Source organism: Leptonychotes weddellii, chromosome 2, assembly GCF_054177405.1.
Source record: "Leptonychotes weddellii isolate Sample4059 chromosome 2, ASM5417740v2, whole genome shotgun sequence".
NCBI classification, from domain to species: domain Eukaryota; kingdom Metazoa; phylum Chordata; class Mammalia; order Carnivora; family Phocidae; genus Leptonychotes; species Leptonychotes weddellii.
Genome location: NC_138370.1, coordinates 116441086 through 116467224, shown reverse-complemented (window position 1 = coordinate 116467224; position 26139 = coordinate 116441086). Strand labels below are relative to the sequence as shown.

Genomic DNA, 26139 nt, shown 5'->3' with positions numbered 1-26139 from the left:
AACATCCAGTATTTTATTGGTTTCAGGTGTACAATGATTCAACAATTCTACACATTGTTCTCAGTGCTCATCAAGGTGAGCGTACTCTTAATCCTCCTTACTTCACCCATCTCTCTACCCATCTCCAGGAAAGATTTTAGTTTTTAAGTAAAATTCACACCCTATTAAATTCCATAGGTAATTCTGTATTTCTGCATACTGTACAGGCTTGACTTAAGACAAATACATCTGTGCAAGACCATGAAAAGTAATATAAGGAGAGAAGTAATATAATAGCATCACATATAATTCTAAATTGTGCCAGAAAACAGGGCATAGTAATTAGTTTTCAAGCTCCATTCTTGACTCACCAGTATCAAGCTTTTCTTCATTGTTTATTTCCATAACTACAAATTTCTCACAAACTGCAAATGTCGGTAAAGTAGAAGAAATAAACTGGCCAAACCTTTAAATACAAGAAAAAAGTTACAGATTTCAGGTTTCTCTTTCCCCAAAACAAATAAACAAACAAAAAAAAGAAATAAAACACAAAGAAATGAAAAAAAAATAGTACTTCTTGTTTTATCTGATTTTTTACTGTGACACCTTTAGATGACTGTATTTGTTTTACTTCCCCTCGACCATTGCAATTAACCCGTTATATGTTACAATGTTTTAAAACATAGGGCAAAATATTTCTCCAGAAATACGAGTCCTTTAATATACTTTTAAGAACCAAACAGTGTGATCCAAATCAGTGTCCTAACATTATCTATATGTAGCCTAGTAATGAAGAACTTGGGTTTTGGAAACACAGGTAATGTTAAAATCCTGGCTCTATCAGTGTTTAATCTTACTACCTGAGGCAAGCAGCTTAACATCTCTGGGTTTTAGTTTCTTTAAAAACAAAAAACTTGATAGGTTGCAGTGATAATTTTAGCAAAGTGATCATTATAGTTCCAGAATAAGTTTTAAACAAATATTGTTAAGTAACAAACACTAATCTCCAAAATAATTTTTAAACTCCAGTTTTAAATCTGTTGCCACGTTACAAAAATGTTTTCAGGGTAAATGAATATAAAACTGAGTGATTTACATGCTACACAGCTTAGAGATTAGTCTACTGGGTATATTCTAATCAGTCAGTGTGATTTCACCTGTTATACCTGGGAGCTTACAGGAAAAGTGGTCACATTGTGTTTAACCAATTCTCTACTGGGAAAATACTTTGGTTAAGGAGCGTTTTCCTTCCATTTCCAGTTAAGATGGGAATTATCATGTAGATATTAAAATTATTCTACAGATAATCCATAAATATGCCTTCGGCCATTTCTCATTAGCAGCAAAATAATCAATCATACAAAAGGCTGAACATACAACACCTTTTTGGGTGATTGAAAATAAATAAATAAAAGAGATGGCATGCCCACGATAGGGGGCGTGTGTATGTGTGCACACACATGCTTGGGCACATACACTTGAGAAGGAGCAGGGCTTAGGGAAGATGAACCGAGAATTCCTATACTGAACGCTTTTATGTCTAGGACAAAAATCTTGTTGGGCTCAGTTCTACATATTTTCTTATTCACTAGTGGCAACAACTGGTTTTGCTATATAAAGACAAGATACTGAAACATGCATATTTTTTGTGCCTTACAAATATCCTGAATACTAACATTACAGGTATTACACAGGCATAAGAATCAATTACATTCCTCTCATTCACTTTAACCTCACTGGTACTTTTAGTGAATAAACAGACAGATAACAGAAGTTTTCACTACCTGAGCAGATCATTGCTATTGGGAAAACCTTGTAGTAAGAAGCTCAGCACATTACTAATAGCAGCAATGGTAGGCTGGGATAAAGACATATCTCGAAGAGTCAGTAGCAATTTGGGGATCAGCTGGAATTCCCTCATTAATTTGGCATTCTTTGAAGCTTCACTGTAAGAAAAAGAAGACTTTATAAAGGCCATGCTATCATGTCCTCTATAATTGAACAGGTAACTACATAGATATTAACTAATACCTGGACTCAGTGAGCAGTTCAATAAAGTGTTCAAATAAGGAAAGATGAAGTTCATACGGTGCATGGAGCCAAACCTACAATAAAAATAAAGAATAGTAGTACATTTAGGGTTAAAAAAATACCCCAAATGATTATCCAACAAACATAAATGCAGCACACAGAACTTATTTCACCTATATAATTAACTGAATATAATATAGGGTGAAGCCCTATAAAACCGCTTGTATGTAAGACTTCTGGTTCTGTTTATAAAAGAGTAATTGCTATGGAAATTACCCTCCTAGAGTAAACAACTGGAAAGGGAAAATGTATAGAAAACTTATCTGGAAATCAAGGACTGACTTTTATTACTGAATACTGAACATAGCATATGGAATAGAATGAATACTGAATGCTGCATCCTGAAGACAAAGACTGAGTGACTGGAATCTCATATGGGGTCCAAAATTGGAATCAATCACTGCAGAAGAGTACACCAAACAATTCTTGGAACTTACAAAGGTCTGAGACTAGTTTGCACTCCCACCAAAGAGCATGCAGACTTCTTAATACATGGGGAGTTGGGGGCGCCTGGGTGGCTCAGTTGGTTAAGCGACTGCCTTCGGCTCAGGTCATGATCCTGGAGTCCCTGGATCGAGTGCCGCATCGGGCTCTCTGCTCGGCAGGGGGTCTGCTTCTCCCTCTGACCCTCCCCCCTCTCATGTGCTCTCTCTCTCTCAAATAAATAAATAAAAATCTTAAAAAAAAAAAAAATACATGGGGAGTTGGGTAGAGGCCCAGGAAGTGAAATACCTGAGTAGTGGGGCTAAATTTGTGCTCAAGGTTACTCTAGGTCCACCCTAACAAATATTAAAAGTGTGCCTCGAAAAGATAACTACAATACCACAGCAAAGTTCAATACTTCTGTAAAGGAATACAACAAAATCTAGCACTTAACAACGTAAAATTCAGCATACTATCAAAAATTACCAAGCATGCAAAGAAAAAGGAAAATATGATCCATAAGGCGGTAAAAAATCAATTATTATACGTAGCCCAGAAATGAAAGAAATGATAGAATTATCAGGACTTTCAAAAATCTATCAAAAATATGCTCCAGGGGTGCCTACGTGGCTTAGTCAGTTAGGTGGCAGACCACTGACTTTGGCTCAGGTCAGATCTCAGGGTCCTGAGACTGAGTCCCACATCAGGGTCCGTGCTCAGCAGCAAGTCAGCTTAAGGATTTCCCTTCCTCTCCCTCTCCCCTCACTCATGCTCTCTTAAAATAAATAAATAAATAAATAAATAAATAAATAAATAAATAAATAAATAAACAAACCTTAAAAAAAATAAATCTTAAAAAAAAAGCTCCATATGTTAAAGAATGTAACCAAAAATATGAAGATGAGGAGGAGAAATAGAAAGTAATCAAAGATCCAAAATAAACTTCCACAGAGGAAAGGTAAAATATTTAAAATGAAAACTACACTCGATAGGACTAACAGCAGAATGAACACTGCAGAAAATAATTCAGCGAGCCTGAATACACAACAATGGACACTATTCAAAATCAAGCATGAGAAAAGAACTAAAAAGTAATTACTAGATACAGCATCAGTGAGTTGTGGGAAAATAATCAAGCAATCTAACACTCGTATAACTAGAGTCCAGAAAAGGTTGGGGGAGAGCACCACGAAAAATAGCTGTAGAAATAATGGCTAAAAATTCTCCAATTTGATAAAAATGACAAACTCACAGATCTAGAAAAATCAACAAACCCCAAGCAGAAGAAACATAGAAAAGACAATGGAGTGATGGACATCTTTAAGGCATTAAAAAGAATTTTAAAAAGTCAACTAGAATTCTATTCTATATAAAAATACCCTTCAAAAGAGAAAAAATAAAGACTTTCTCATATGGGAGAATTTAAGGCTAGCAGACAGGCACTATGAAAAATGTTACACAGGAAGTTCTTCAAGTTAGAAGAATAAGATGGAAATCTGGATCTACACAAAGGAATAAAAATGGCATGAGTATTATATATGTGGGTAAGTATGAAAGAATTTTTAATATTGTCTTTCAAAGATAACTTACTATTTAAGCAAAAATAATATAGAAAGTACTGTGGAGATCATAAACATGTAGAAATAAAATGTTGGGAAAAAAAAAAAAAGGCGGGGGGCTCCTGGGTGGCTCAGTCGGTTGGGTGGCTGCCTTCGGCTCAGGTCATGATCCTGGGGTCCTGGGATCGAGCCCCACGTTGGGTTCCCTGCTTGACGGAGAGCCTGCTTCTCCCTCTTTCTCTGCCTGTCGCTCTGCCTACTTGTGCTCTCTATCTCTGTTAAATAAGTAAATATAAATCTTTAAAAAATAAATAAATAAATAAAATGTTGGACACTAATAGCATGAAGGACAGGATGGAAGAAATCAAAGTATATCTTTGCAAGGTTTTTACACTATGGGTAAAGTGGTATAATATACTTCGAAGACAGACTGAATTGTTATAGATGTCTATTATAAATTCTCGAACAACTACTAAAAAGAAAATGCCTGTAATTCTATTACCATTACCTTACTTATATCTGTCAAGTGCTGTTTTAAAAATAAGGTTGAATTAAAAGTATTTAGAGACTATTATGGTTTGCAGTAATTAGGGATGCTATATAATGCCATAAAGTTAGCAAGGTAATTTAAAATGAAGCCAAAATTTGTCCAGCAACTAAATTTCTGATGATTGTGTATCAGATTTTAATCAGACACCTGAAACTAAAGATAACCCATGATTTAAACGTTTCCATTTCCAGATGAAAACAAAGCCAGGCTTGATTAAGTAGGTCTCCTTAGTACTCCCATAATTCTCTCTACATACCTCTATCTCCGTGCTTTCACAAGTTTTTAATGGTCTATTTATTTGTTCTTCTCTTCTAATGGATTAAACGCCTTGAGGCAAGGACTCTTATTTTCACATCATTACCACCTAACACAATGCCTGGCTCAAAGATGCTCAATAGGTATTTTCTAAAAGAATGAGAGGTTTGCATATTACAATTTTGAATATGAGGTTAAGAAATGAATACTTTATTGTGTTGGAAGGGAAATCACTGGAAGTTGTGAATGATTAGTATGATTATGCCTTAGAAAGAATGTCAAAAGATCTATGGATAGGTTGAGGAAAGGTGGAAAAAAGTGATAGTTATCCTAATAGGTAAGAGAAGATGATTAGGGCTTGGGCTAGGATATAAAAGTAGAAACAAGAAGGTCAACTACAGGAAATATGGAAGTACAGCCTATAAGACCTAATTTCAGACTGTTTATAAACAGGGAAGAAGAAGAAAGCTGATTTTTCAAATTCAAGCCTCGGTGACTAGGGAAATGGTGGTGTTATTAATAGAAATAGAAGGAAGAACTAATTTGGGGAAGGATGTTAAGTTCAGTTTAGGTGTTGCTGGGACAGAAAAACGGAAATGTTGGGGCACCTGGGTGGCTCAGTCGTTAAGCATCTGCCTTCAGCTCAGGTCATGATCTCAGGGTCCTGGGATCGAGCCCCACGTTGGGCTCCCTGCTCAGCAGGAAGCCTGCTTCTCCCTCTCCCACTCCCCCTGCTTGTGTTCCCGCTCTCACTGCCTCTCTGTCAAATAAATAAATAAAATTGTAAAAGAAAAAAACAAAACAAAAAAACCCAGAAATGTTGAGCAAGAGATGAGAACTAAGTGTGGAATTCAGATGTCAAGCTAGAGATCAGATTTGGGGCTCAACTTTGTAGAGACGAGGCTGTGGGATGGGGTAGAACCTAAAGGAAAGAAAACAGTAAGAAAAGATAAAGAAATAGGACATGTTTATGCAAAAATAATGAAAATTTCGGAGCCAGAAAATTATGGGGAAAGTAGTAAGAAAGATATAGGAGCCAGGACACTGCTGCCCGAAGGCTAGCAAGAGAAGTCAGGAGCTGCATAAAGCGGGAGACACTGGGACGCCTGGTGGCTCAATCGGTTAAGTATCTGCCTTTGGCTCAGGTCATGATCCCAGGGTCCTGCGTTGGGCTCCCTTCTCAATGGGGAGTCTGCTTCTCCCTCTCCCTCAGCCCCTACCCCCTGCTCATCTTTCTCTCTCAAAAAAAAAATAAATAAAATCTTAACCAAAAAAAAAGGAGGGAGATACTGCAGCATCTGCTCCCGAGCTGTGGGTACTGAAGACGGAGTATGGGCCAGGCTGCTAATATGCTTTCAAATAAAGTTCCAGGAGAGCAATAAGGGCATACAGCCTGTTTGTTAGGGATTCAAAATAACTGACAAGACAGAGCTTACAGTAGTCCTGAGGAAGAAGAGCTGCGGCCTAGACATTACAGCCAGCAAACACTTAGTACTAGGCACCAATCTGGGTGGTAGGAATACAGACGAAGACACGACCTCTGCACACATGACGCCTATAGCCCCACAGAGGAGACATATACAGATAGAAAGCATAGAGTGTGTGTGTGTGTGTGTAAAGTATATAGTGAGTATGCAAAGTACTGTGAATGGGAAGTTAAATGGAAAAGGGATATGTGAGATTAAGTGGTACCTTATTATTTAGACAAAATAAATGATAGTTTACTACGCAGCTACTTACTATTAACCATAATTTCAGGTGTAATATAGCTCATATTTATGGAGGAAAAATTTCTATTAGAATTATTTGATGAAAGTATGTTTGCCTCTTGCAATGCCAGAGGAAGGAGCAAATTAGCTATAGTTAGATAAATGCCTTACACCATTTCACTTCTACACTACTTGTAAACTGGAATATCCTTGGGGAGAAGAAACCCCATCACTACCCTATTTTTTTAAATTTACTAATGACATTAATAGGAGCATCATAAAATTATAAAATTTAAACACATCCTAGAGACAAAAATTGTTTAATCAAAGTTAACTCTATCAACATACGGAGTAAGAAACGGATTCACTGACTGTATATTACCAGTTAGTGTTCATATACATACTTCAAAATCACAAAGTAGATCCTGGAACGCAGTTGAATTTGGAATAATGGAGGTCTCATGTCCACTATCAACAGTTCCCACCAAGGAAAACGTTAGATGGAGAATGTGGCTGTTAAGGAGGGAACGTTTCTTCTTAAGCAGCATCGCCAGCAACTAAAAGAAAGCAATACCACATGTCCACTGACCAATCATATCTCACACACACACACACACACACACACACACACACGGGAGAACTCTGTGTAAAGCAATTCCTGAGACAGAAAGCTGATTTCTAAATTTATTATGATAATATAACATTAGAGAAAATCTGAAAACCAGGGTAATCCCATCACTCTATCATTAAAATATCTTCTACATAAACCCTTCCAATTCACATATATTTGTCATCATGTGTATATAATTTTTTACTTTTTCTCCACATAACATTTTATTACAAAGATTTTTCTTTTGCACCATAGTCTTCATAATTACAATCTGCAAAGGTTGCAGTGATGTTCTCTGGAATGGTTATAGAATTATTAGTCATTCTCATAATGTTGGAACATTTAGAGCGTTTGTGTATTTTCACGAAATGTGGTAAGCAATGCCACAATAATCATTTTGAAAGTTTTGTAAAATAACACTTACCAAAATAGTGTGATTAAATCTACAGAAAACAGTATAGTAAAAAGTTTATTCACTACCAATGAAGCGAATGTAAGAGAAGGCATTTACACTTCATCTACACTAAAGGGATTTAATCTTGCTCCAAATACTTGTTTCTCTTCTGACAAGTAACTTTCTGCCGAAACCTAGTAGGTTGCGGGTATGTGAACACTGCCTATTTTTAATCCCAGATGAGTTTTCAGGATTAGCAATGGCACAGGTATTATATGGTGGCTCTCACATCCCCTAAGTAAGTAAAGGGGGATGGGTGGTAAAAGATGACTGGGTGTGGAGGGGAGAGACAAGGAAAGCGAGGAAAGCTCTGGATCTATCGCCGATTTGGCAGCCTCTAGAGTAGCTGACAATGTGACCCTATTTCATTTCACTCTTATTTCCATAGAGAAAAATAACTCCAAACTAGCAAATATATCTGAAATCATTGAATAACTGAAATTACATAGCCTAATTCAAGAGTTTAAGAAGGGAGATTTGATGAGATAGGTTAAAAAGTTTGAGCCAAAATAAACAATTCATAATCTCACCTGAAATACATTACTTTTACTAAAAACCAGTGACCTTTCAAGTTTACTTGGATGAAATAATTCTTCCAGAGTTTGAAAAAAATATGAACAATGAAAATTAGAAGTTGTGTTTTGGTTTGGTTTGGTTTGGTTTTTTTAAACGCAAAGAGAAGTGAAGGTGAAGCTTCACGGTGACAAACCTGGTAGCCCTTGATTCTTTCCATTTCTTTGCTGGCTAGTGGGTTACTCTTGACCACACAAACCAGGGCCTTGACTGCTGCATAGAGCCCTTCCACATCAGAAGCCATGGCCACCAGGCCCAGGATGGCTGCCGCTCCGCCAATGTACTGCAAAGTAGTGGCAACAGGCTTAGGGACAAATGTTCTTACTCCTGATTAAGAGACAGTGAAAAATAATTAAATTCCCCATGTTAACAAGAACTGAATAAATCATCTTAAGAAGTATCTAGTTAATTTTAAATTATACTTTAAGAAAAACCACCTCTATCCTAAAACAAGAATTCCCAGAAAAAAAAAAAATTCAAGGTCGGATGTGGAAGGTAATAAATGCTAAGAGATACACTCAGAGATGAGCTGGGAGCAAAGAAGTGAGTAGAGAAGGGCTGGGGTTTGAGAGCAAGCTCAAAGGTTTTGACTGTGTAGCTTTGGGCAACATAAAGGAAAAGTAGAGAGACCCTGGGAATGTATTTCTGAGGTGAGTGGGAATGCCTGACTAGGTACTGTTGGGGGATAAACCTGGGGAGGGCAACAGCACCCTAATTCGGAATTGGGGAATGGGATGTGGATGCCATCCTGGCAAGGACCAAGTATTCTCAAGATAAGCCAAGCAAGGCACATCACTCGCCATTACTCAAAGCTTTTCCTAGTTCCGTAGTCTGAGTAACAGTACATCAGTGACCCCAGAAGAGTATGGAAGATTCCCCATCATGTGGAAAGAGAGGACTAGAACTAACGTCATGTCCACTAAAAAAACCTCGCATCTATGTTCCTAACCTTGCTTTTAAAAAAAAAGGCACAGTTTGAATGTTGTCTGCCTACTAATCAAGATTGAGTTTTCCAAAATAAAACTAATATGCATTTTATATTTCTATGTGCTTTGCAGTATTCATAAATATTTGCATATATTACGGTACTAAATTTTGAAAACTACCTTCTAAAGTCATTAGGGCCAACATTGCTAGTTTATAGATAAGAAAGTTGAAAGAGCTCAAATGTCTGGCATAATGCCACACAGTAAAAGAACAGGAGCTAGAACCTAAATCAACTCTTCACTCACTGCTCTTTTTACTGTACCATGTGCTGCTATATTTTTTGCAAAGGGCATAGAGCAGAGCTCAGTCAATACTTGCTGAACTGAATAGAGAAAAACTACCCTGTGCATTAGCATTAGGAAAACTGTTTTGTCAATGCAATGTGATTAAAGAAGAAAACCAAAGTTAAGATATGTGCACATCACTGAGACAGTAAAAATTGCCAAGGATGATAAACATGAAGGATTCTGACCAACAGAACACTCACTTTTTGTTAATCTAAAAGAGAACCAATATTATGTACTGATTTGTACATTAAATATGTAATGGCTGGTTCTGAATTTTGGGTGACGTGACTGGATTATGTCTCAGGACTCTAACCAAAATAAGTCAACTTTTTTAAAGCACACGTCAGGTATAAGGCTCTGCAGAACCGTCCACCAGCTGTACCTTCTACTGTAGTTGGAGTCACTGTTTATATGCCCAAGCTCTCGTTTCTAGCTCACTTCCAAACAACAGATGCACTCCTGGTACCACCACTGCTATACCAAGCGATGCAATTACCACCAATATTTCTAAGTCTTCACATCTATCCCTAAACGCAGTGTGAAATTTATCTTGAAATTACACAGAAGTATGCAGTCGGCACTGATGAGTGCTGACAAAAGAGGGAAAACGTTCATGGGATTTTTAAAAAGGTTGTATGATTCTTAAAGTTGACTGGAGTCTGAGACTGTCACACTCATCTCTAAATATTACAAGAACACTATAAAATATGAATTTAAACACCTCCCCTCCTGTGAGGAAAGTGAATGCAGAGTTGAAGGCAAATCAAGAAGTTTGAAACAGTAAGACAATCTGACTCACCCAAGTATCCAATCAGAGTAGCCCCAACTGTCCGTGCAGGTCCATTAAGATGTCCTGCTGAATTGTGTATCAATTTCACAGGAGTGGCGTTCTCATGGGAGGAAATGCCTAACTGAAGAATAGGAAAGGGAAATAAAAGGTAACTATAGAAGAACAATCTGAACATTTTGATTGGAAAAGAAAAAAAAAACATGATTAGTAACATTATCACTTCTTTCTCCCCATATGAGAATATTAAAAACATGGGCATTCATTTTTTAAAAATGCACAAGCTCTTCCAATGGTTAGAAAGTCACAGAAAGTAAGTTAAATACAATCTACTGAGATAAAGATGGGGGGGGTGTCTTTGGAAATAGCTTCAGAGGTCTTTCTGAATGAAACTGTCATGGTTTTACAAGTTCTTATCATTTGCTGCCTCACAGTACTTCTGATCAGTGAACATAATATTAGCTTTACTTCGTATCCATGTAAACGTCACATAAATTATTCAAGTGTGTATAGATAAAACATGCCTACAGAAAAGAAATGTTAAGTTTTGCACGTGTACACACATATAAACGCATAATGTGCTTTCAAAGCTAACACAATCCTAAGGCATCAAACTCTCCTAGTTTTTCTCCTTTCTTGCTGGCTGCTACTCCTCACTGTTTTCTGCTGGTTCTTCATCTCCCCAGCTCCACAGTACTGGATGTCCCAGGTCTCAGTCTGTAACCTTTCTCTTCTCTATCCACACTTCAGTGAAAGCATCTTGTCTTGTGGCTTTAAATACCACCTCTGAACATCCATGGTTCAAACCTCTACTCTGAACTCCAGATTCATATTTCCAATGGCTCTGAGACCTCCGCTAAGATGTCTAATACGCTTTTCAAGTTCTCAGAACTCCTCCCCAAACTACTCTTCCTGAAGTTTTCTCCAAATCAGAAAAAGCAACCCTATTTTCCTCCCCATTAGAGCAAAAAAACTTGAAATTATCCTTGATTCCTTTCTTTCCCTCATGATTCACACCCAATCACCAAAAACTGTTGGCTTATATCTTCAAAATATACCTCAAATCTGATCATTTCTCATCATGGCCACTGCTATCACCCCAGTTCTCACCACCATCGTCGCTCATATGAATTATTATAAAATTGGTCTCCTTGCTTCTACCTTTGTCTGTCCCCCTTCAGTCTATTCAACAGAGGTCATAGTCATCCTGGCTAACATTTCAGTCATTAAGGTCTGCAACCCTATCATGCTCCCCATCTCACTTAGTTTAAGCCAATGCCTTTCCCACTGCCTATAAACCCTTAGCAGTCCAGCCCCATCACCTATTTGAGTTCCTCTCCTACTACCCAGGTCTTCTCTCACTTGCTCTGCAGTAGGCATGGACCTTCCTCAGGGCCTCAGCACTTACACCACTGGGACAACCCCCCCACCCTGTGCCGGGCCCGTATCCCATTCTGCGTATTCTCATGGCTTACTGCCTCACCTCTTTCAAGTCTTCTCCAGTTTCACCTTCACAGTGAGGCTTCCTCTGACCATCCTATTTAACACACTATAAGCTGATGGATTTCTCCTTCCTTGCTTTATTTTTCTGCAGAGCACTCTTTGCCTTTGAACATGACCTATGATTAGGTTATTTCTTTAGTTATTATCATCTGTCTCTTCCTCTGCAATGTAAGAGCCATAAAGGCGGGAATTTTCTCTATATCCACTGCTGTGTCCTAAGCAAGATGGTACCTGGCATATAGTAGCTGATCCAGAAAAAAGTTAAGTTATAGCCTTAAGAAGAGCAATTGTTTTCTTTCGTTTTCTGCAGTTCAATTTCTTAATTCCGATTTAAAAAAAAGAACGAATATAAATCATGCACAGAGAAGGAAATTCTCACTTTTCCAAATTAAGTTAAGTATCTAATTATGTTTTGGCCTAAATCCAAAGCCAAATAAAACAAATATAAGCAATACAGGAAAGGCACTGTTTTCAGTGCCTATTCCTACTTTGGTGGTCCCCGTAACAACGCTCCGAAACACCGTTCCCGGGAGAACCCGCCACAGCTTCCGGGGGAATCATCCTGCTTACCTGCTTAGCAATGGCTTTGCTGTCCAACTTGTTGTACACTTTCCGGATTCTTGCCACCGTTAGGGAAGACACCGAGAGTGCATAGAGGCCAAAGGACACCTTTTCTTCTGGCACTAATGACACAGGAGATGGGACTACGCCTTCAGACTTTGCATCTTTACCTTCAAACGAAGAATGATCCTTTTCAAAATCGTATTTCTCCTTATCCTAACACAGATTTTTTATTCTATCATTTTTAAGTGGGTAAACTCAAAAATCTTTTAAAGTGGAGCATGAGAACTAAATTGAAAAACTGTTTTATTTAAATTTTCAGCTCTTCATTTATTTCTTCTCAGAAAATAGAGAAAACCACCTAGTCGTAGACCTTTACATTCCAAGTTTTATTCTTAAAATGGGCTTTACAAATAGCATAATGTAAAGGAAACGAGTTTTAACTGTTAGCAAAGAAATCACACATTTCTCCCCTTAGGATCAAAGGAGAAAGAGCATGAACATGAGTGGAATGCCTATATGTTTTGTAACACTAGGTCTCCTCTCCAGTGAGAGCCCCCATATGTGCTTCTCTATATTCTTCTAAACAACATAGCAGAGTAGTTAAGAACACAAGTTTCGGAGCTAGATGGCTTAAGTGTGAATCATGAGTGAAAGAGGGGCTCCTGGGTGGCTCAGTTGGCTAAGCATCTGCCTTTGGCTCAGGACACGATTTCAGGGTCCTGGGATCCAGTCCCGCATCAGGCTCCCTGCTCAGCAGGAAGCCTGCTCCTCCCTTTCCCTTTCCCCACCACTTGTGTGCGTTCTCTCTCAAATAAATAAATAAAATCTTAAAAAAGAAAAAAAAAAACATGAGTGAAAGACAAATTACTTAGCTACAGGGTTATCATCATTTACACTACACTTGTCCTAACTCTTCTGAGAACTTCAGGAGAATGAGAACAAGAGGATGGAGAACATCACTTGCAAAGAGTCCTACTTACATCAGTTCCTTTGACTCTAAATTTCTTTTGGGAGAAAGGATAATGAGAAGTGGACTCTAGGAGTAAAGGGATGAGGAAACTGATGTTAATTCATCTAACCTGAAAAATATATGTGTGTGTGTGTTTTCTGGAAACATCTTTCTTTCCTCCAACCAGAGTAGATACACTTTAAGATGCTTACTTAATAAGAGAAATTATAGAAAGAGAAGAAGGTTGTGGTTAGACTCTTAGAGAGCATACATATCTTGGAGCCAATCAGAGAAACTAGAAAATTAGTGACAGGGCATGAAGACAAAACTCAGGAAAGTACAGCACAATCAGTGGAGAGCATTTGGACTAGGAGTGAGTGGTCAATAGTATCACACTGAAGAAGAGTGAAGGAAAAGGCTCTTTTTATAAGATGAACATAATGTACAACCCCATCCACACCCTATCTACAAATGTGTATATACACTTATTCATGGATCTACGTGGCAGGAGCTAAGTTTTATACATTAAGTTACTCACATGGCATACATACGGCCTGAAAACTTCCAACATAATTTGGTCCTAGTTCATAAATGGTAGTAACATTTGAAGGAGGTAAAACTTCTTCCAGAAAATGCGTGGGTCCCAGGCGCCAAACCAATGAAGCAATTTGGCGTTGGGCAGGTGGAGTGCCAACGTACGCATAGACTGTGCTGACCACAGGTGGGTTAGCAGAACCTGAACCCCCAGGAGTACTGTGAACATAATGCAGCTGTAAAACAAATGAAAGCAAATGTATGAGATAGAACCAAAAATCCCCCACTTTCACCAGGAAAATAAACCCCTTTTTGTGTATAGTTTCAGTATCCTAAAGTCATGCAACTTTACAAATGTACAAAAGCAGCTGGATTAAAAAATATGAGGGCAGGCCAAGATTCTGGAATGTGATGTGGAAGATGGAAATTTGTTATTGCCCAACTCTCTGATAAACTATCTAATGTAAGAAAGGGAAACAATCAGATAGAGGGATTCTGTTACTATCAGGTTGGTTTGCATATCAAATTAATGATGCTTCTATGAAATTTTTGGGTTGATATAAAAACAGAGCTTTCCACCTATGGAATTCAAGTAGTCTTGAAATTAGTTATGTCACCAATGTGAGTCTGTCAAAATTATATTCACGAGAAGTGTTTTATACTGGGTCAAGTGCTATAAAAGTTATGAAATTTTTGGTTTGATATAAAAACAGAGCTTTCCACCTATGGAATTCAAGTAGTCTTGAAATTAGTTATGTCACCAATGTGAGTCTGTCAAAATTCATGAGAAGTGTTTTATACTGGGTCAAGTGCTATAAAAGTTATGAAATTTTTGGTTTGATATAAAAACAGAGCTTTCCACCTATGGAATTCAAGTAGTCTTGAAATTAGTTATGTCACCAACGTGAGTCTGTCAAAATTATATTCATGAGAAGTGTTTTATACTGGGCCAAGTGCTATAAAAGTTATAAAATTTAACAGCTATTATGTAATTTATACACCCATGATCTCAATGTAAAATACATTCTCAGATTTGAAATTACACTAGTGTTTACTGACAAGGTGCAAAACTATCATTTAATTCATTCATAATAAGTATGTGATTAGAGTATAAGAGATAATGAAGTCAAGTTGTTTCTTGTGGTAGAGGCCGCTTCTATCACTTGATGGTATGAAGGACGTTTTGTGGTACCACTGTCCTGGCTTCAGATTACATCTATCACTCCATAGATTACAGAACAGTTCCTGGTGACCTTAAGAGTGTGAGTGTGCAGACCACCGCGCAGCCTGAAGGTGGTTTCACGAGACCACTGACTCCTCACAGGTACAGTGATGATAATGATGTAAATGTATCAATAATAAATCTACCTCTCAATTCTAGAAGCTGAGGACATTTTTATTTTAAATAATACTAAAAATAACAAAGGAGCAACCTACTAGAGAATCCACAAGCCCATTCCAAATGCAATCATGTGTACAAAAGAAACAATGACTATTCCCACAGAGTGCATTTTAGTGTTTATCTTATTGAAACACAATGTCACAATAAAGTATCATTAACAGGAAACGCATTCAAGGAAGCTGCCGATTTCACTGTTTTTTAAACTTAATTCACACAAAAGGACAAACTTTGCTTTTGTTGCTTCTTTCAAGACATAATCTCTATAAAAATGGATACTATCTTTTAGATAGCTAAAGCATTTTAACAGCTTGCTACCTGAGTTCTGTCTGAAGTAACCAGAGGCATTCATCCTGATAGAAAAAAGGAACTTATGATTCTTTACTGGTTATTTCAACTCTCTTGCCGTTCTTCTGAATACCATATACCTATATCTAGAGTAATATTTATACACTCATTCATTCAGCAAACAGTAAGGGAACACCTACTATTATTATCAGGGACTAACTGGGTGATCTGAAAACAAATTTGGATGAATAAAAACAATTCCAGCTCCAAAGGAATATAGAGTCTACTGGAATGCGTAACAACAATGAAGTGACAAAAGAGTGTGCTCATAGATTATTTAGGCATCTTTCAACTGGTTTTTCTGTTGTGAAAAATCACTTAGCAAACTGGCTCAAGCGCTGACATATTCACTAACTTCTTTAGTACTCTGTAACCCCTTCTTTCTCTTCTCTAATCAAGTGATAGGAATTAGCCAGCCACATGACTCTTAAACATATTTTTCAAATGGGTAATAAGGGTCAATTTGAAATTAAGACAGCAATTTAAAATATACCCCTGCCAACACCCCCCCGCCCCCCCCAACTCTCTTGTAAAGCAGGTTAAGACTTCCAAGCACAAGTATGCTTACCTTCACAGTGTTAACAAGCTGTCCATCAATATAGAGGGCTGCAGTACTGTTTTTCAGCATGCCTTTGCTCATCACCAAAACCAGATGATGCCACTGTCCCTCAATTATAAGTTCTCCACATCGAAAGCGGGCACAGCATGGCAGAATCTCATAAAAAGAGGATTCTTCACTAAAATCATCAACTAAAATAAAAGCGCAGAAAGAAAAAACTCAACATCCTCATTCTAACAATTATTCATATCTAGATCTTGACTTTATGTTAAAATAATAATGATGATTTAAATGAAAATGCCCTATTCATTCAATAACTTTATCTGTAGCAAGAAGTAAAACCTGGAATGTATTTCGCTTTCTTCTGCTCAATATATAGTTATAATCAAATAAAATAATAGTTGATAAAATACAAAATAAATAGACAATAAAGTTACAAGAGACAACAAAAAGAGACTAGTTATTATCTGTCATGATCTGTTATGAAAGCTCTTTTGAAATTCTCATTTGCCATGCATTTGATTACAGCATTGTAATCAAACTGGTTAGAAAACTGGTTAGAAAATTAAAAATTTTACTCTTGCTATATGCTCTCTTCAAGGACACAAAGAGCCAACTATATGTTCTCAGTTTGTGGTTGTACTGCCCTGACTCTTGCCTGATGATAGCTGGTAGTAAGGGGGTGATTTATGGAATGGAAAGGTTTGTTATATTAGTTTCAGGTGTACAAAAGAGTGAGACTCAACAATTCTGTACATTACTCAGTGCTCATCATGATAAGTATACTCTTAATCCCCCTTACCTATTTCAGCCATGCCCCCACCCACCTCCCCTCTGGTAACCATCAGTTTGTTCTCTATAGTTAAGAACCTGTTTCTTGGTTTGTCTCTCTTTCTCTCTCTTTTTCCCCCTTTGCTTCTTTTGTTTTGTTTCTTAAGTTCCACATATGAAGGAAATCATATGGTATTTGTCTTTCTCTGGCTGACTCATTTCACTTAGCATAATGCCCTCTAGTTCCAACCATGTTGTTGCAAATGGCAAAATATCATTCTTTTCTACTGGTAATATTCCATTGTATATACACATATACCACCTCTTTTTTACCCATTCATCTATTGATGGACACCTGGGTTGCTTCCTTATCTTGGCTATTGTAAATAATGCTGCAATAAACATAGGGGTGCATATATCATTTGAAATAATGTTTTTGTGTTCTTTTCATAAATAACTCAGTAGTGGAATTACCGGATCATATAGTAATTTTATTTTTAAGTTTTTTGAGGAAACTTTATACTGTTTTCCACAGTGGCTACACGGAAAGGTGTTCTGGTTCAAGTTTCCTGTTTCACCTAACATTCTGCAATCACTTCCTGACTCTCATCTGGCTTCTCTCTGCTACCCAGTATGTTGCCTGATCATGCTAGGAAATAATGGGTCAATATTAATTCAGAGGCGCCTGGGTGGCTCAGTCGTTAAGCATCTGCCTTTGGCTCAGGTCATGATCCCAGGGTCCTGGGATGGAGCCCCACATGGGGCTCCCTGATTGGCGGGAAGCCTGCTTCTCCCTCTCCCACTGCTTGTGTTCCTGCTCTCCCTACTCTCTGTCAAATAAATAAAATCTTTTAAAAAAATATTAATTCAATCTTAATGTTAAGCTAATTAAAAATTAATTTAACTTTTCTAAACATTCAAGAAGGGGTGAGATAACAGTGTATATATCCAGATGTTAAAAATTCCTCCACCCAGCCACCCCCCAAAAAGTTTTTACCAGAGCTCATCTGTAACCATGTAACTTAAAGCAGACCCACCATTTTTCAGGATAAGCACATACAAGTAAATACACTAAAAGTTAAAAGTTTAAATTATATGAAGAAAGAATTACAAATAAAATACTAACATCTATTTTTCGAATCTTAAAGTATCAACATATACTGAAATGCCAAGATTTTAAAATGATAATACAAAATATACATCTATTGATGAGTTAAGAAATACAGAATCTTATCAATTGGTGACCTAATATAGGAACAGAACTGAAGAAACTAGGTGAAAAGCAGGGTCAAACAGCTTTGAAAGGTCTAGTGTATGGACCAAAGGATGTGAAAGAAAAGATCAAAAGTATGGGCAAAACTAGGAACTCTTCCCTTTCCTGTTCATAGACTGAATCTTCTCCAGAACTGTAGAAGATTTTACCTACAAAAATTTTCTGGGAGTTTCACATTCTGACTCAGGCTGAGACTAAGCCATATCCAGCATTCAGTGGTATGTCAGGATATCTTGGTGAGCCAACTGGTTTCGGACAACTCTTAATTAGCTACGTGTCTTAAAGGGCTGCAGCTATTCAGAGGATGGATCCTTGTAGTAGTAACATCATCTATAACTAATGTATCTGTTACTGTAATTCATAGTGATATATGGATTACAGTAGTCTTATAAATTACATTTCATGAAAATGATAGTTATTAGAAAACATTTTCCTAGTTTAATGAAATATCCCTAGATCCATTCTTTAACTTTTCCATTAAATTCTATCCTTTTTCCTCTCCATTATTATTCACTTTTCTCGTTATTTCCCTTTCAAGCCATCCATATTTATTTTCCTTTTCTTCTCATTCATTCATTCATTCATTCATACTTTTACATTATATTTTAAGTGTTTTAAGTAGCAGAGCTGCCCAGATTACCAAGGTAATAAATCAGATCGTGTGTAGGAGCATATAGTTCTACTTCTTTCTTTGTCTAGACAAAGACAAAAACAAAGAGTTAAAATCTTGGAAGTCCAGATCGGTGATAAAAAAACTGAATAATATCTAGGACAGCGGGCATAAGAGGAAGGGAAGATTCAAGAAATATGAAGGAAGCATAATTCAGTAAGATTTAGTGGAAGGGGTGGTATTATCAAGGTAGACTTGAGGTTTTTAGCTAGGCTGACTGGTGGTGGGGGTGTCATTTACCAAGACAGTTAAAGAGAAAGAGATGCAGGTTTTATAAAGAAGAAACATTATAGTTTGAGTTGTTTACAGAAAGACTATTCATATGAAGATGTCTAATTTGCATTTAAAATATGAAGAGAAAGCATAGGACACAGAAAAACAAAAAAAAAATTTAATTTTGGAATCCCTGGGATTAAAAAGACCTAAAGCTAACAAAGATAGGTTGTTTTTTTTTCCTCACGAAGAGAAGTTTGAATACAACGACTAAAGATGAAACCCTGGGTGGAAAAGAAAGCTGTTGAAGGAAGTTGCAAAAGAGAGGTCAGAGATGTAGGGCAAGAATGAGTGGGTCTCCCAAACGGCAAGACTGAAGACCAGTTTAATTAGGAGGAAAACATCAACAGGATCAAAGGGAGTGTCCTAAGAAGAATTTTAAAGCAGTTATACTGCTTACTCTGTCCTAGTCATAAAGAATACTAAGAAAAGAGGCCTTACAACCTAACTGAGCTAACATTCAAATTAGTATTTGAATACTAACCACATGTGAAGCAATACGTGGTATTATTTGGTCAGTTAAAAGATAAATTTAGGGGGCGCCTGGGTGGCTCAGACGGTTAAGCGTCTGCCTTCGGCTCGGGTCACGATCCCAGGGTCCTGGGATCGAGTCCCGCATCGGGCTCCCTGCTAGGTGGGGAGCCTGCTTCTCTCCCTCTGCCTCTGCCTCTCTCTCTGACTTTCATGAATAAATAAATAAATAAGATATTAAAAAAATAATAATAAATTTAGAAGACAATAAAGAAGAGGTGTATTTATGTTACAAATGCTTATATTCAGAGCAAAGAACATTCAGTAAACTGAGATTTATATTTTATGTTATTCACATCATTTAGGAAGATCCTCACGAATGTCTTATGTTTGAACCTCTACTGGATAGCAATGTAACATTATGGCATGTTGGAGAGAATTAGGAAATTAAGATTATTAAATGGTATGTATTAAGCCTTGAAGGTAAGTGATGGATAAAGTAATTAATATGTTATTGTGTCTAGCACAGAGTGGCACATATGGTAGGCAGGTGCTCGATGAATATTCATTAGTTAAGAAGAATTCGTGGCCAATGAAAATCCTTACTAAAATATATCAAACAAGCAATCTGCTTTCCTAGCAAAAGCTGTGATTTCTTGGCAAGTAGAAACGAATCCTTATTTTAGGAATTCTTTCCATTGTTTTCTATCTAAGTCTCTTTTGAAAGTGCCTTAAAATTCACTGGTAAACAATATTCAACATTTCATAACCTGTTCTATTCTAAAATAATTTAAATTGGAAAAGAATTACCAGCTGGACTTTAAGGATGACTATTATAGTGAAACTTAATACTTTTAATTATCACAAGAAGCAAAAAGAAACAGACAGATACTGACCATAGTTTTGGAGTAGTTCCTCTTTGGTGGAAACAATCAGAGATCGGTCTTTTGCTGACAGAACGATGGCAAGGCACACATAATGCTGCTCAGAAGAATTTGCTCGGCGCACAATAGTAAGAAGTCTGACAGGGTGGTTATTTGGAGGAGAACTAAAATGTTCAATACAGAACCAGCTAGAGTAGCTTAAGCCAGATGGAGGAGGGAAGAATCTTTCACCTAAAATAAAAATTGAAAAGTAACAATGAAAGAGTTGTGTGGACTGATATTTACATTTAAAAAAGAAGGCAATAAACTCTAAATAAAATATAATCTACTAAAAAAGAAAGAATCTCATGAGCAAAGAAAGTTAGTATTTACCAGAACCAATGCCGCTGACCACGGCCCCATCGGTAAGACCTGTTGTGACGGCATTGTTTGTAGGAGCATTATGAGGGGCCAGACTGGGCAGAAACAGGCAGCTATCAGAGAAAAGACAATGTACACATTAGAGATCAACTGTTTTCTTCTGCCACTACGCACTTACCATTGTGGAATAAACTGCCATCATTTATGGGTAACTAGAGCAAAGAGATCATGGAATAAACCTGGGTGCCTAACAAAGTCCTTCCCTTCTTGTAATTATGTAAGAGTGCAGAGAGATATACTTTAAAAATCTCCAGTGGCATAATTTTTATTTTAAATCTTTTAAAAAATCAAAGTATAGGCCGCATATGGTAAAATGCACCAATGTATAACCCTGTTCAAGACACTGGAACATCTCATCACTGCAGAAAAATTCCGTTGGGCCCCTTTCCAGTGAGCTGTTTTCCTCTGTGCTGATGAGTTCTGACTATTCCATAATATGTTTTAATCCACCATTCAGTAATACCACATGACAATGTTCTTAAAATACAATTTACAGATTTAGACTGATGTATGAGAATCCCACAGACAACCAGTATAGACATAGATCTATAGTATTAGCATTTCTGTCCGTTTTGAGGCTAGTGGATTTTATAAATTCTTCTAGATTCTCTATAGATTTATTGTTGCTTCTGCTTCTATAGCATTTTCTGCCACTTGAAATTATTTACTCATTTGATGTGATAGTCACCCAGTATTTATAATGTATATGGTACTAAGGTACTAAGTTAGGTAATTTCGGGGGGAAGGATGATGATGAATAAACCCAACAATTTTTAAATCTAATTTTAATTTGCATGTTATCTATAAATTTATTGTACTAAATCAGAGGTGGCAAACATTTTCTGAGAGGGCCAAACCATAAATATTTCACTCTTTGCAGACCAGAGTCTCTGTCATGACTACTCAACTTTGCCATTCTAGCACGAAAGCAGCCACAGACAACACATACATAATTGAGTGTGGCTGTGTTAAAATAAAACTTTATTTGCCAAAAAAATAAAATAAAATTACAAAAAAAATTTGGACCATGGGTCTTAGATTCCAGACTCCTATAACATAGCAACTTATTTAATATAATAATTTCAAATTAAATCTAAAACCCTTAAATTAACATGCTCAAAGAGCTCAATCATTTCAGAATATATAGTATATCTTAACAAAGTATATTTAAAACCAAAGATCTATTTGTCAAAGGCAAGTAGGAGGCATAAAATCATATAATAAGCCTTGGCTACCTTACAAATTCCTTACCCAAACCCTTCAAGGGATGTGTCAAATTCAACAAAAGCTGGAGTAACTGATGACCCATGAAGTCTGATGTCATGTGGGGTTGTCATGGAGACCAGACACTTCACCCTAGTTAGAGGTACAGTACTTCCTTCTGCAGATTTTACCAGGCTCTTGCTTATCCGATAATGGTTATCTTCATGTAAGCTGAAAACATTATCAGAACCCAGACCTTCCATAGATGTGATCATACTACCTGTAAGTCAAAGAAAAGCTCTTGGGAAAAATATCATGTAGATTTCTAAAATAATGACTTTATGCAAAGCAGACTTACTTTTAAATACCACTCTTGAGTTTCAATATATAATAATTTTATGATTAAACTCTAAAGCTATTATCCAGTTTTAATGTACTTTATGTTCATTTTTAAACTTAAATAGCATGTGTTTTCTTTTTTACTTATAACTAAAGTCATAAACACATTGCAGAAATGTTGGCTACTACAGGGTACAAATAATAAGAATCACAAGTAACCACTTTCCAAGCCACAGTTACAATGTAATTTAATCATAAATTATAGATAATGATGTTTCTAAAAAGCCAGATTATACTTTTCACAAAATTATTTATTATCTCTGAGAAGAAAGCAAAATATTCTAGAAGAATTAGAAAGAAACAGGTCACCTTTATCATAAAAATAATCAGATAAATAGCAAATACTTGCTTCTCTTCCATTTTCTCCTTACTTTTAACTTTTCCCTTACAATTATTATAATTAAATATGTAATCACCAAAGTACTTGAATTAAAAAATTCCTATATGCATGTAAATGGTAATAATTTCAAGAAAAAAAAGACAAATTTTAAACTGGTCTATTTTTCAGGAATACATTACAATTGTAAAGAATGGAGAAAATATCCCCTCTCGAGATAAATTACATAAATATATAATTGTTTTCTCTCTTAAATGTCCTATGCATTCAGGCAACCATAAAAATATTTCGATCTTCTCTTAGAGAAAGGAACTATTTTTGTTTCTCTTCTTTGCAAAGGAAATCACAATCCAATTCTAAGGAACTGTGTTAAGTACAAAATCAACAATAACAAAAGAATATAGACATCTAGGGGAGGTATACTAACAGATATGAAGAACTGCAATACTTTGTTTTCCAGTAAAAACTGTACTGGAACTCAAAAGATCTTAGTTTCCAAAACATAGTATTCACTAATCACTGATGATAATTCGCAGGAGAAAAAACTAAGACGGAAAGAACAGATGGAGGTTGCTTAACCTTTTGGATTCTCACCTGAAAGAACAAGGAGATGCACGACACGATCACTACATCCTTTCAGGGCAGCCATTCTACTTTTCTAAGTTTTATTCTTTCCTGCTTTGCTAGTAAGGGTGACTTCAATCCATCAAAACAAATGCCTATCACTATGGCTCACAATTACACAAAACGAAGTGTAAAGAAAAAAACCCCAACAAAGCCAGAGAATTCGCACTAGCAGGAGGTCCAGTGCCACGCAGCTCTCTCCTGAGGGCGTGCTTGTCCACAGCTCGGACGGAGCCCGTCGCCTCTCAGGGGTCCCTGCCAGACTGGTAGGCAGTGCCCATGCTCTCTGCCAGTCGTCAGGCATCATCCCAGCAGCCTGACGCGCAAACTGCTCTTCGGGGCTCCTCTCAGCAACGTTACCACACACCTGTGTCTAAGAGAGGGCCCTCTGTTGCTACTGGCAGGTCCTTCTCGGTCCTCTCTGTACTAGTGCTTGCCAGCGTCCTGGGGGGTGTCCAGGTCCACACGAGCCACCCATCCAACACCTCACTTCGAGCTCTAGGATCATCTTTCACTCTTCCTCACCCCAGAGCCACGATCTGGGCATGGTCCTTCCTTCCCCGTGTTTCCCTGCTCCAGTCTGGATTGCCATTCTTCTCCCCACCCCCATTCCTCCTTTTCTCTCACCACATTGGCTTTCTGGCCTAGCCACTATTCTCCAGTCCAGGGACCTATCCCTTTTCTCCCGGCCTATCACTAGCTGCTTGGTTTCACTTCTTTTCCTTTCCAGCCTGTCCTTCTCGGTGTAGCTCTTCATCTACTTTTATCAGTATTTTTAATCTCCTGTCTTCCACGTCCTCTTGCAGCAGCTGTCCTGCAAGCCCAAGGCCTGTTAACCACTCTAGTTCAGGCAGCAAAGGTGACTTGAGGAAGGCAAAGAAATAACGAATCCTCTAAGAGATATCGCCCCTTCCAAGCCAAGTGTTACTCCGCACGTAATTCTCATCTCCTGTGGATCCTGCTTACATCAGTGATTTCCCACCCCCATTGGCCCTCTTCTTCAGTCGGCCAACCAGATTTTATGTTTCCTCATTTAAATAATGACAATCCCTTTCCTTTCTTTCACAGTAAAACTTCTTGAAATAATATTCATCCCCTACGTGATTTTCATATACACAATAACCAAAAAAGGGAATTTGAAAGGTCAACTTACTTCTCATCTCTGGCTCATAACTCAGTGAACTTGGTTTGTGGACCCTATATTGTTTCAGCAGTTTTTTGTCCCAGGCACCACAATTTAATGGACTTGCCAAACGCAAAAACTCCCTGAAGAAGACACAAAGCAGTTATTCCTTGATTGGGAACATTATAGAACTCATAAACCAAACACACAAAATATGGGGTCTCATGAATTATAACAGACGACTTAAAAATACAAAAGCAATCGAAACGGTTATTATAAAATAATAATACAATGTTAATTTTACATTTGAATTACCTAGCACTGAAAAGAGAACAGAATATTGTGAAGGACTAAAAAATGAAATTGGGGAGCATTTTCTTTTAAAACGTGATGTACAAAAATTGAATTGTCTAGGAGTTACACAAATAGGAGTCCTTCATATCCAGTCATTTATGGCATCATGTAAAAGGGGGAAAGAAAAAAAGAATACTTCTCTGAATTTTCAGCTCCCTATAGCAGAAAAAAAAATTTTAAGTTAGGTACCCTTTGCCAGTTTTTCACGTAGAGTACAATATATGATTAGTTTATAACCTTACAGCCTATGGCTCATCAACAACTCTGGTATCTGTACTCTATCATGAGACGTTTTGTTCTGAAAATTCATTCACTGTGAAAACTGAGCACGTGCAAATAGTTGGTCTACATTGCTTACTGTTTACCTCAGTAGACAGTATAAGCTATTTAATAAAATAATTGTATTAAGTATGAGATAATCTCTCTGTCTCATTCACTCTCTCTACTTTTAAAGCAGATTACCAAAATTAATCAGGGGAAAATCTCCATGCTACTTACAACATTTTAGGTTTCTGAATATATCCATAAGATGATGGACAAAGTGGGTAGGGATGGTCTCTTTCACCTTGGTATTGTCAAGGCCTAGTACACACTGCCTGATACAATACTGTTTAATGTTCATCGCATGGTTTATTCTTAATCTACCATTATTTGGAGCCAGTTAAAAAATATAAATCACAAATAAAGGCCAACCATTTCTAAGAAAGTTCCCAAAAGCTATATAAGAGAGGAGTACTTCAGCAGAAAAGAAAATCATCTCATAAAAAGAGCTGCTTATATCTGAAAGTGATGAGATACAGGAATATATTTTTGTAAGGAGGGACAAGATGACTTATACATTAAATCTGTTTGGCAAGGTAATCTCAAGGAAAGGATTTTTATTTATTTATTTGTTTATTTATTTATAAATAAGTAGGGGGGGGAATGGAGGGGCAAAGGGAGAAAGAATCTTTTTTATTATTATGTTATGTTAATCACCATACATTACATCATTAGTTTTTGATGTAGTGTTCCATGATTTGTTGTTTGCATATAACACCCAGTGCTCCATGCAGAACGTGCCCTCCTTAATACCCATCACTAGGCTAACCCATCCCCCCACCCCCCTAGAACCCTCAGTTTGCTTCTCAGAGTCCATAGTCTCTCATGGTTCGTCTCCCCCTCCAATTTCCCCCCCTTCATTCTTCCCCTCCTGCTATCTTCTTTTTTTTTTTTTT

At 37.1% G+C, this 26139-nt stretch overlaps 1 protein-coding gene and 1 long non-coding RNA gene across 10 annotated transcripts in view; one reads left to right on the top strand and one right to left on the bottom strand.

Moving 5' to 3' along the window:
• The window catches only part of WDFY3 (WD repeat and FYVE domain containing 3), a 261467-nt gene that overhangs the window by 84329 nt on the left and 150999 nt on the right, over nt 1-26139 (bottom strand). For all 9 annotated transcript variants that reach the window (XM_081812198.1, XM_081812197.1, XM_081812195.1 and 6 more), the window contains 13 exons: nt 24599-24711; nt 22134-22365; nt 20835-20935; nt 20475-20693; nt 16130-16311; nt 13819-14050; nt 12338-12498; nt 10277-10388; nt 8340-8530; nt 6971-7123; nt 2011-2084; nt 1764-1925; nt 351-445 (listed from right to left, as the gene is read on the bottom strand). In XM_081812198.1, coding sequence (XP_081668324.1) covers nt 351-445; nt 1764-1925; nt 2011-2084; nt 6971-7123; nt 8340-8530; nt 10277-10388; nt 12338-12498; nt 13819-14050; nt 16130-16311; nt 20475-20693; nt 20835-20935; nt 22134-22365; nt 24599-24711 — 2027 coding nt within the window. The remainder of the gene's footprint in view (nt 1-350; nt 446-1763; nt 1926-2010; nt 2085-6970; nt 7124-8339; nt 8531-10276; nt 10389-12337; nt 12499-13818; nt 14051-16129; nt 16312-20474; nt 20694-20834; nt 20936-22133; nt 22366-24598; nt 24712-26139) is intronic.
• The window catches only part of LOC145720173 (uncharacterized), a 57015-nt gene that overhangs the window by 18946 nt on the left and 11930 nt on the right, over nt 1-26139 (top strand). Inside the window, exon 3 of the long non-coding RNA XR_014142960.1 lies at nt 27-75. This is a non-coding gene — a long non-coding RNA (uncharacterized LOC145720173). The remainder of the gene's footprint in view (nt 1-26; nt 76-26139) is intronic.